Source organism: Hypomesus nipponensis, chromosome 1 (assembly GCF_054491055.1).
Source record: "Hypomesus nipponensis isolate SF chromosome 1, ASM5449105v1, whole genome shotgun sequence".
In the NCBI taxonomy this organism is placed as follows: Eukaryota; Metazoa; Chordata; class Actinopteri; order Osmeriformes; family Osmeridae; genus Hypomesus; species Hypomesus nipponensis.
The window spans coordinates 2,026,121-2,038,282 of NC_140361.1; the positions used below are offsets into that span (position 1 = coordinate 2,026,121).

General features: G+C 44.1%; 2 protein-coding genes across 2 annotated transcripts in view; one reads left to right on the top strand and one right to left on the bottom strand.

Annotated features, from left to right (window-relative positions):
- glrbb (glycine receptor, beta b) overlaps positions 1-12,162 on the top strand; it is a 68,723-nt gene that overhangs the window by 26,199 nt on the left and 30,362 nt on the right. The window lies entirely within an intron of this gene.
- The window catches only part of pdgfc (platelet derived growth factor c), a 30,707-nt gene that overhangs the window by 10,469 nt on the left and 8,076 nt on the right, over positions 1-12,162 (bottom strand). Inside the window, exon 2 of the mRNA XM_084697237.1 lies at positions 303-495. Within this exon, the coding sequence (XP_084553363.1) occupies positions 303-495 (193 nt within the window). The remainder of the gene's footprint in view (positions 1-302; positions 496-12,162) is intronic.

Consider the following 12,162-nt stretch of genomic DNA (forward strand, 5'->3'; position numbering starts at 1 on the left):
TCTAAAAAAATTGACCGCAACAACACACAGAGAGCATACATCTTACTCCAGCAGCGCACGGCTTGCGCATGTTAACTGGGTGAGTCCTTCCTGGATGGGGAGTGTCCAGGCAAGTGTGCACAGGAACCTCTTGTCTTCATTAACCAACCACCACAAAAGGCCTGCCTTTCAGTAACATGCATTTAATCACTGAACTGTCTTACAATACCTAATCACCTAATACTGTATATTATTCAAGTTAGACAGTTTAATGATCAAGTGTACATATGTTTTTTGGTATATTCACGTTTGATGGTGCTTACTTGCATATTCCATCCTCTGGGTCTTCTAGACCGAACCTGGGGTCGAAGGTCAGCTGTATTCTCATGTTGCTGGCGGCGACCAGTCTCCACTCCAGCAGGGTGTTCCTGGGGTAGGTGTGAGGGAAGTCAGGGCTCTGGATCATACCCTCCCCTGCCACCGAGACGAGCTTCTCATGCTGGGACTCCTGCACTCCTGCGGGACACGCAGGGTGAGAACACATGAGTGGCTAGCTAGGGGTCAGAGGTCAGTGCACGGGAGGAAGTGAGGTCAGAGCAGGGGAGGAAGTGAGATTATAGCAGGGGAGGAAGTGTTTTGTTCCACTGATTTTAATATTTACATGTATTCATTTAGCAAATGCTTTTATCCAACGCAACAGCCAAATAAAGTGTATATAATACAGTTCTTTCATAAACTCTGCAATTACACAATACCACATACAGCAGTATGCGATTATGGCCTCACATATCATTACTGAGTGATACATTTGTCATGAGTGTACCTTAAAAAAATGGTAATCCATGGATAATATTGTCATGCATATACTGTAGTTTTAGTATTTTCTGACACTGTAAAATATGTTTCTGAGGTTTTCGATCAACTCCATAATGATACAAAAGATGTGGCACACATTAACTTCCGAGACCGAAATGTTGGTTTAATTCAGGTGGGAATGACGTTTGGCTCTTCTACAAATGGCTGCCGACAGACCTACATTACTCTTGGTAAATGGAATGGAAATAACATTTCAGTGTGGCGTTTTTCTCCCAGTTCCTATTTTGTTTAGTAACATCACTGTTGAATGGACAGGAATAATATCCTGTTCTACAAAATAACTTGCAGCAAGACCCTGCGTCATTCCCCTAGGGAGCGCTGTGTGACTTTTATAGCCCCAAAGGTACACACACACACACACACACACACACACACATACACAATGTGACACAAATCTCTCTTCCATTTCCATTTTAAGCCAAACACACCTTCTGTTATACACTCTCCCCCCCCCCCCCATATCTCTCTTTCTCTCTTACTCCATCTCTCCCTCCCTCTCTCTGCTGTCAGCTGTGTTGCTGCATCTCTTGTCTCCATAAACTCCTAGAAGGACGTTGGTTGGACACTGGAGGGCCATTAAATAGGGGAGGGGGGGGGGGGTAGGTGTTTTTTAACGAGCTCCCCTCCCCTCGCTAGCCAGCCCCCCACCCCCCTGGACACGCCGCCAGGGGTCTTAAATCACCCCTCTGTCGGTCGCCCTCCTCTCTCCATCAGGGGCTGTCACCTCCTGGAGAAATGCCACCAATAACCCATCTGGCTGGCCTGCTATCCCATAATATCCTGCCACCCACCTGAGCCTCCAGAAACAACAACAACACCACCATCAAATACATTCAGCCTGGTCCACTGGCAGAGCAGCTGTAAAGCAGCCAATGAGAAACCAGTCAGAGGTGTGTTCTAATGCCAGAACATCTAAGGGTCAAAGTTCACCGGACCTGCAGGGTTTACACAGCTTAGTGTTTGACTATCAAGGAAGTGGGTGTGACCGGGAGAGTGAAGTTGACATCATGTAATCTCCCTGTTTCTGATCACATTATCACCTGTCATCCCACCAACACAGTAGCAGGCAGGGTTTGTAGCTGGAGAGGAGGAGCAGAATGTTTGTTGTTGGATGAAACTGTGGAGTAACCATTCTGGGAGCTTTATGTGTGTGTGTGGTATTTGCATTTGGGGCACATTTTGAGCTTAATTACTTTTCATTTGGCCCTACATTTCAAGTGAGGACAGTGAGTCACGCCCGGCAGCATGATTCATGCACAGTTAGTTTGCTTTTGATAGAAACAAAAACACAGGCATGCTCCTAGCTCTGGGTCTGGACAATCTCAGATAATGATTGGTTGTTGACCCCGTGTGATTTAGGAGAGTCCAAGGACGCCGTGTCTGACCGAGGGCGTGGTCACTGTGAGATCCTGACGAGACGTCTGGTCTAAATCCAGATTTGACATCTGTCAAGATTGACCTTGAGGACAGCCCAGCTCTTCCCTCTGTCAAGCAAAAGGATTAGAGATATAAAGTGGTATTGATGTAGGTTTGTTCAATAGTAGTTATATAAGATTATCCTACCAAAACTTCTTTGATTGTTTAGTTTTTTTCTTCAGGGTAATGGCATGCCAGGTCAGAACAGGAGAGGTTATAAACGAGACACAGAACAGCTCCTCCTGGCCATAAGACAGGCTTCTCAGTCAACGTGTTGTTTCTCAGGAGTCAGAAGCTTGGCTTCCAACCCTAACTGAACGCTCCCGAAGAATAGCCACCTTGTTTGGTTAAAGTGAGCTGTTGCAAGACTATTCTTGCACTCCCTGCAGATAGAAAACTTACATTAGGTGCAATATTAGCTCAGACAAAAGAGCCCCTAAAGGCTGTATTTCAGAGCCATACACCTCAGCTGCCCCCCTTAGAAAAGACAAAACACTTTATGTTCTCACTTGAACAAAACAGATCATACTTCGGTTGCTTCAGCCGGTTTTCTTTGAAGCCTTTCCAACCATGGAAAAAAGGGAGACATTTGATAGCTCTTTCATCTTGTGGTGCATGTTAAAGCGGCTAAGATTGTTTGATTGACTGTTACCAGTATTCATTTGCTGGCTAACGACTGGAGAAGGAACCAGCCAATACTACGGCTCCTTTAATGCCATTAGGGCTGGGCCCTCCATCACAATGTCATGTTTTTAATTACATCCCTATAACAGTGAGGGGGACACATAGGAGACTCATAAAGCACATAATGATTAATGTGAAAATATGTGCTCCTTTACACAACCCCAGATACTGTACTGCAGACCTGTGGCACAGTAAGGTGTACACATGGTTTTAATCTGCAGTAGGTGGACTAACCAGACCCTTAGAAGAATCATTGTAATTATAAATAGACATATGCTGAAGGGAAACCATTCCCCAACATAATTCCTTGGGAAAAATCAGTTAAATGCTGAACGGAATGTCTGTGTATTAAGACGGTAATTAAGGGAAGAACGTGAAGGAAAAAAAAAAATGGCCTTGCCGTCGAGGAGAGAGAAAAATACGAGAATATTTAAGTTTTCCCTGTTTTTAAGTTTTCCTTTAAGAAATCGGGCCGATTATGTGGTCTTATTCACTTGCAGTTTCTGTCATGAGTTTTTATGTTGAGTATAAATAATATACGTGTTGTGCTTGAATCTTTGGGAGTTTGTTCTAAAGTGAATTAATACGTAAAAGGCTGGTGATATACTTTCAATGCTGAGATTGACCTACAACTGTAGTGTAGCATCAATGAGGCCAGTATTCATCGTCAACCCTCCCAATGAACCGCTCGTTCTTTTTGTCTTTGAAACCTTTCACTGCTTTCTCATAAATAAATAAACGTTTTCATCCAACTTTTCCCTCTTAAAGCTTTGCTAAGTTTAGCGTGCCTATGTATGCACACATTCTGCTCTCTTCTGTGTGAAACACTGACTTTCAGATGACCTCCCTCTCTCCCAGGTTAACTAATGTTGTACAATGATCAGAGGGCTGTCCCCAGAGAGAATGACCTCAAACATGACTCTACCTTGACCCAGTTTTTTTTCCTTGAGGAAAGTGTAACCACGATTAGGGGAGGAAGTGAGTTTGAATAAACAGCCCTTTACAGCGCTTCCATTGTGCTTTGTTCACACGTTACTGCGGTAACCGTCCAGGCAACTGCTGTTAGACATTAACCTCTAAATTAACAAAGCTCACAAAAGTGAACACACATGAACACAGACAGATCCGTACACACAATTACACAGTTGTGTTTGACCACTTGACGCACACACACACACACACACACACACACACACACAGCCATGTGAACAGATGCCTTTTGTGTGTATGTTTCTCATCATTGTGGAAAGGGAGCACTGCAAACCATAACCTCATCTGGCTTTGTGGTAGCATAGCTTTACTCTGTTTTTATGTTTTCGTATTATATCATAAATATGTCAAATTATAGCAACCACATTGCAATCAGCTTATCTAGTAGACAAGGAATGATCTAAGACAATAATATATAACTCTGGCAACTCTAAAGGTATTGGGAGTCTGTTACCCATTTCCCAGCCTGCATGGGGAACACTGGTGTAGTGCACTTACTGTAAGAGTTTAGCAGTCAAACATTAAACACAGAATGAGAACAGAAGTACTGATGTCTGAAACACCCGTGTGTGTGGGACACGGGCCGTCTTAAGGCTTGGGAGTGATGCGGTGCTGCGAGGACTGTGAAACACTTGGATAACTGACTCAAACACACTCAGACAACACATTTGGGTAGATTTATGATTAGTTCACGCAAGGTTCACAGACATAATTACCGATTTCGATGGCTGTTGGCCAGAACTAAACCGTGTCGAATCGGCATGGATTGAATTGACATCAGGGTCATATTTTTTGAGTTGACCAAATTAAATTCTCACAGGATTGGAACAACTGACTTATTTTCCTCCCACTTCACACATAACCAGTCATGACAGCTATTCTGTTTTGCACAGTGACACCAATATGACACTTAATGCAAATGTTTTTTTTCTAGCTAATGGACCAATCACGAGTAGTCCCAGAGCAGTTATGTTGAAACAGCGCCGGCCAGGTGATGAAACTGTACCCAACAATGAAATCTTTTTTTTTTTTTTTTTGCTTTTTGCAGCTTATGGACCAATGCAATCACTCTCACCATCTGCTGCGTATTAAGACTCAGCTTTGGCTACCAGCTACAGGTGCAGTAAATTCCAGGGCCTGCTTTTGGATATTTATTGCCTTTAGGTTTACAGTCGGTCAGGCAAAAGAAGCTGAACCTCACCATGGGAATTTTTTCATGCCATAAAAAAATGATTTGGCTTCGTGGGACCGTTGACTGTTGTAATGATTCAATCTGCTCAGCACATGCTCCTGTATCCAACAGGAACTGTGACATCTGCTCGGCATACTTCCTGTATCCAACAGGAAGTGTGACGGTTGTGACACCGAGATACTCTGCTGGGTTCGCTCACAACGGCAGGGACAACGGCTGAAGGGTCTAAGTCTGTGTGTTGGTGTGTGGGTCTGTTGGTGTGTGTAGCCTGTTCGCTTCAGGCAACCTCAGTCTCTAAATGTGTCTAAGGTGATCATTTGGCAACCTTCAAATGTCTTATCTCTTCCACAAAAAAAGAAAACTATAATGTCAATATCAGACTAAATCAATGACAGCTTGATTGACAGCACAACCCAGTTTAACAATACCCAGCAGTCACGATCCATCTCAGCCCTCTACAACCAGATCAGAATCACAGAACAGGATCGGATTCAAGAAATACCCCTGCTTCAGTCCCCTGCCTCAGTCCCCTGCCTCAGTCCCCTGCCTAAGTCCCCTGCCTCCAAAATAATTTTTCACAAAACATTGTGTTGAATAAGACGTTTAAAGAACTAAACGTTGATGATCTGGAGGATCTACAACAACCGTACAGAAGATTAGACTTTCCCACAAGTCAGTGACATACGACTCATGCTGTAAAGTCTCTCTGTAAAGTCAGTGACATACGACTCATGCTGTAAAGTCTCTCTGTACACCTTATCCCCAGCCAGCGGCTCAGCAGGTGGGTTAGTAAACAGCCCCTCCTCAGTGGGGAGCTCACAGTAGGAGCTCACAGTAGGAGCTCACAGTAGGAGTACCTGTGAGGGTCTGATCTGAAGAGCAAACGTCATCCACCTCACCCCAGCACTTCCCCCACCGTTTTCTGTCAGTCACAACAGGGGCTCTGTAGAGCCCGTCTGTTAACACATCCGGATGCAGCGGCAAAACATCCGCGGACCATATCGAATAGCCCAACCTGACACCACACAACTTGAGCGAGCGTGTGTGAAGGGGGTGTGTGTGTGTGTGTGTGTGTGTGTGTAGGGGTCAGTGCTGAAAGAGGAAAGATGGCCACTGGGGTTTTATGAGTCTGAGTCTCTGAATTTTTGAGACACTTTGTAACTCTTCAGACAGTTTTGAACTGTATCTGTTTTGGAGGTCTCTCTCTCTCTCTCTCGCTCTCTCTCGCTCTCTCTCGCTCTCTCTCGCTCTCTCTCGCTCTCTCTCGCTCTCTCTCGCTCTCTCTCGCTCTCTCTCTCTCGCTCTCTCTCGCTCTCTCTCTCTCTCTCTCTCTCTCTCTCTCTCTCTCTCTCTCTCTCTCTCTCTCTCTCTCTCTCTCTCTCTCTCTCTCTCTCTCTCTCTCGACTGCATTCCTTGGGCAGCTCTACAGATAAGCTAGTGAAAATGCTGGATAGCTAGAGTAAGACAACCCACAGCTGTATTTCTATATATAACTTCAGTGCAACTGTTGCCTTGAGCTGATATTGCAATCTTTTACAGCACATTATGAAGTGTCTTTAAACAGTTTGGTAGCAAAGGGAAATCTAAAGAAACATTTATTTTTATCTCAAGTACTCTTTAGTATTCTTAGTAGGTAATCGGTTATAATACTGGGACTGTTATGGTTAAAGTAAATTGCCTGTGCGGCCAACTATAAAAAACAGAAGTAGGTGGGTAAAGTATTCTTTTCAAGCCGTAGGTTGGACCCTATAATTTACCAACCTATTGATAACAATTTCCTAAAGGCATTGTCTATAACGAAAGTGAACACTGAACATAAACTGTCATTCGCTAATCGTTTCCTGAGGTAATGACACATTTTCTAGGCACACCCTGTATGTAAGGGCTGGTGTGAGTATGATTGTGAACGACCATGCAAACACATGAATCGTTGTTTAATAATGACACACACCAAGGCTAGATTGAACTCTTTCGACACCTTGGCCTGGCCCGTCCTGGTGACTACATCTCTGCTCCACACCAGAACTCTCCTCAGGTTACAAATGATTCCCTCAACAGTTCTGAGCAGTTTCTAATTAGTGCCGACACCAGTGTCCTGTGTCGTAAAAAACAAGATTGGATGTCACTCCTGCTTACTTATACTTTCACTGCAGACATCTATTTGCGTTGCAGACACAGCTTTGACCTCTTTGGATTATGACCTTTGACCTCAGGTGTCACCTGTTTGTATGTTGCTGCGTACCATGCAGAAGCGTTCATATAGCTCCAATCGTTAAATTGACTGGCTTTTAATGCATGATTGCTGCCAATAAATCAACCCATATAATCTTGTTGAGGGTTAACTTTTAAAAAGTTCATCAAAATTCAAAATGAATCTATTATGGACACCAAAGCCTGTAAAATAAATATATAAAATAAAATACTTTATATGTTCAACTAAAGAACAAAAGACACGTTTTTACCCACACTGGTTGACAAGCCTCACCCTCCTCCCTGCACCGCTCACTGACAGACGGAACACATCTTGCCCTCGCCGCTGTGAGGTCTGCGGGCGCCCCAGGCCTCTCCAGGCCTCTCCAGGCCTCTCCACAGCCACATCTGTGTGCTGGACAGCTGGATGCTTGGGCTAAATCACAGCTTTATCCTGGCCGTCCAGATTGGAAGACAGCTTGCTTCTCTCCAGATCCAGATACTGCCATTACGGCTGATTAGACATCCAGGTTAGGGGGGTGGAAACTATACTTAAAACTAATGGGATGATCACAGTACTCTTTGTAGCTTTAAAAGGTTTAAAGCGAGACACATGCTTTAGAGAGAACACCTCAGGAATGAGTCGTTTTACACAGTTGTTTCCACTGAGCTGTAGCTTGTCTCCCGACCACAAAAAAAGCACTGGAAACCCCAATGTGCTGTATCTCTAGTTGCAAAATGCCCACATTCACACCCAACAGAGCCAGAGATTAACACACTTTAACTCCCACGGGCCATTACCGTAATCTCACTGCTTAAATGAAAAGATTACATCGTCGGCTTTCTCACCAAAAGACCACACTTATTTTACTGGTGCACGTCATGCATATAGCGTTACATCTATTAAGCAAGCGCCACCTACATCACAGCAGCTTCATAGTAGAGGCTGTTCATTTCACTATCTGCTGGGACTTTCAAAACACTGGGCTTTTCAGCGGCCCCCTTTAATGAGCTTGGAGCTGTGCAAGCAGGCTTTCAAGGGTCTGATGTGATTTTCAGCTGCGGTCAATTGAATGATTAAATCCAAGCAAGGGCAGCAAGAGACTTACACAGAGGAACATTTCAATCCGGGCAATTACCGTGGAAATGAAAGAGTTGTTATGACTCTGATTTTATCTTTTAAATATTTTCTCTTTTTTAAAGAGTCTCACCCTGGTAATTAGCTGCCTCCCTGTTGTGTACTCACAACCTGGCAGGTCCTGTTGCCGGGGGAGACAGATGAGCAGTGGAGGGGTCAAGAGGTCGGAGAAGGACCCAGGTCACTAAAACAACTCAGCCAAACCTCTCTCCCTCATACAAGCCAAAAAACGTCTGTGTCCTACCAACTCCCAACCTTAACAGAGCCCTGCGAACACATCGCTTCCACTTGGCGTGGTTTCACTTACTGTAGCAACTTGTTTTGCACCTGGTCTTTTGCAGTTGGCATATGTGTTCACGTTGGGGATTACAGGATGGGATGTTAATGTTTCTCAGGGGAGGTCTAGGAGGGGATTTAACAGCTGGAGGTGAACTGGATGAGTAGTCTAGGAAGGTAAAACACTGCAGTTCTATACTCGGTCGACTTGAGTGACACTGAATATTCAGATCTATGAATATGCCCATGTTGTGTAACATTAAACCATACCGTAGACTATTAAGGGTTTTATTAGACTGTAGCCTACAAATAATTACTATTATGTACAAATGTTATGTATCATTACTATCATGTACAAAAGTAACCTAGTGTATTATAGCAACACATGCACAAGTCAATATTTGAGATATTTGAGCCGGTTTGATTAATCAACCCACTAGATCAGGGGTAGGCAACCCTGGTCCTAGGAGATCCGCTGCCCTGCATGTTCTAGATGTTTCCCTGCTCCAGCACACCTGATTCAAATGAATGGGTCGTTATCAAGCTCTGTGGAAGCCGGGTAATGACCATTCATTTGAATCAGGTGTGCTGGAGCAGGGAAACATCTAAAACAAGCAGGACAGCGGCTCTCGAGGACCTGGGTTGCCTACCCCTGATCTAGAACATGCAGGACTGAGGCTCTCGAGGACCTGGGTTGCCTACCCCTGATCTACAACATGCAGGACTGAGGCTCTCGAGGACCTGGGTTGCCTACCCCTGATCTACAACATGCAGGACTGAGGCTCTCGAGGACCTGGGTTGCCTACCCCTGATCTAGAACATGCAGGACTGAGGCTCTCGAGGACCTGGGTTGCCTACCCCTGATCTAGAACATGCAGGACTGAGGCTCTCGAGGACCTGGGTTGCCTACCCCTGATCTAGAACATGCAGGACTGAGGCTCTCGAGGACCTGGGTTGCCTACCCCTGATCTAGAACATGCAGGACTGAGGCTCTCGAGGACCTGGGTTGCCTACCCCTGATCTAGAACATGCAGGACTGAGGCTCTCGAGGACCAGGGTTGCCTACCCCTGCACTAGACGGACCATCCACCAACGCACGTTTCCACTGACTACTGGGGAAAGTGACAGTTGAAGAACCGTTAAATAAACTGACAAGTGGTTAATATAATTTGCCATTTTAACCCAGCCTTATCATCTAACCTTTTGTAATCTAACTAAACAGTAGCTAATCCGATTTATCTATGTCACGTTACTGTACCAATGACTACGGTCAGTTTGGTTTGGTTTTCAATTCGAGCGCACGGGTCAGTCTTCAATTCTGCCAAAGAATACGGCATGCTAAGCGGTCCAATGCGTTTTGTATAGACAACACCATAACTTACAGTAAGGGCTGCGCGGCCAAATGGCTGAGGTAGAAAAAGTTCAGCACTCTGCATTTAAGTGCTCCATTAACAGCCTACACAGGGTATTAAGCTTCTGACTGTCCTGATTTGTCAAAAAGTCCTCCGGCCTTCCTTCCTTTACCGTGAATGCTCATGAAACAGGTGCTCAATCATGTGTGCTGTTTACATCTAAAAATATCCATTGCGTAAGACAAATGTTATCTGGAAAATAATAGAGAAATGGAATTATAATAACAGCCGGTTAAAGCTTTGATATTATCTTTAGCAGCGATGATGAATATTCATGTGGATGCGCTTAGAAAAAAAATGCAGTATAATTTGCTGGGATTGAGGCTTCTAAAAACGGAAGCTTTTCTATGATGAGCTGTAACATTCAAACAGCTTATACATTTAAAATATGGAAGTAATAATAAGGTGTTTTTCTTGATTGTGTGAGAGGAAACGGTTACTTCATGGCAAATGGGGATAACGACCTTTTTAAGTTACTCTCACTTCTAACTGCCCCTAACTTGTGCACTGGGTTGACTACCAAACAAGCACGTATAGACGTCTACTCCCCACAATAGACGCACTCAATTTTAACTTGTTAATTGGGTGTGCTTTTGGATTATATAGACATTGTCTGTATCAAAATGTGCGTTTTGTTCCCGCAAGCGTTGCCCCCGAAACGTGAAGCTAACGATAGCTAACTTAACTTGCTAGCCACAGTCACCTAAACTACGTCACAAACCTGCAGATGTTTACCTACAACATCAGCTCAGTTGTTGTAGCTAGCTGGCTAAAACTGCAGAAACGCTACAGGCACAAGCCAGGGGGATAACATCTTATGTAGCTAGCTATGTTTCCAGGCTGTGTTATCAACACCCTGTATTTTCACCCTTTGTAGCCTACTAGCTCTAGGAATCCCACACAGCATTGCAGACTGTACTACAGTTAGCCTCAGCTGTCGAGTTATCCTACAAGTTACTTACCGCCTGTCCGGGGGTCAGTGAAGCTTGGAACTAAACGGAGCACAGCCGGCTTCTCCAGGTGAGCAAAAGGGTACATTATGTCTGTTAGGATGCGCCCCTCTGTAGCTGTGATATCCAGTTCTCCAAAGCACTGGATGTGTAGCTAGCCTCAGTACTACTACCAACCAGTTAGCTAATTCCTATTTGTTTTACCTGTATTTGCGCTGTTGGGGTAGTACTGTGGTGGGACTGATATATTATCAAAGCAATAATCCACGAGAGGGGTATCAAACGATGATCATAAATCCTCTAAAGCAATCGATGTGATCCAATAATCCAAACGATTGCCGTTGGTATTCTGGGTTACATTAGAAGCAAGAGTCGGTTTTATCTACTTACTTATGTGCGGAGAGCCGGTCACATGACCCTTGTCTTCAGACAATTACGTTGTTTCTGACACGTCATGGTCGCTAGATGGTGCGTTGAGAGATTGCAAGGTCAGTTATTCTGGCAAAACATGTAATATTTTTTTCATTTACTGTCAGGACACAGTCCAAATGTAAAAAAGAGACAAATAGTGCTTGTGTAAACATTTGATAATTTAAAATTTAGTTTTTGGTGAATGTATCTTTCAGGTTGTTAAAAAGGTGCGATATTCCCCCACTCCCTCCCCCTTTCTAATGATCGATCGCATAATGAATCAATGGATTTTTGTCTCCAAATATTTGGATGTTTGATATTAGTTAAATAGATTTGGAGGTGATACAGAAAACAACAAAAAAATAAATAAAAAACAAACAAAACAAAACAATAAAACTGCCCCAGCTGCAACAGACACAATCGCACCTCACAATTTCCCCAGAAATTGTAGGGGAGAGCGGGGTAAGTTTTGTAAAGTGTGACAACACATACCGCTCTCCTTTACCCTCTCTAGTTCCGTTTCTTGTGCAAGGCCATTACATGATATTTATCACCTGCTTCAAATGTTAAAGCGGAATTTTGTTTCAGAACTCCTTCCAGCGTTCCATCGTTCCAGAAAATGTTGCATACTGATTTCCCCCTCCCTCT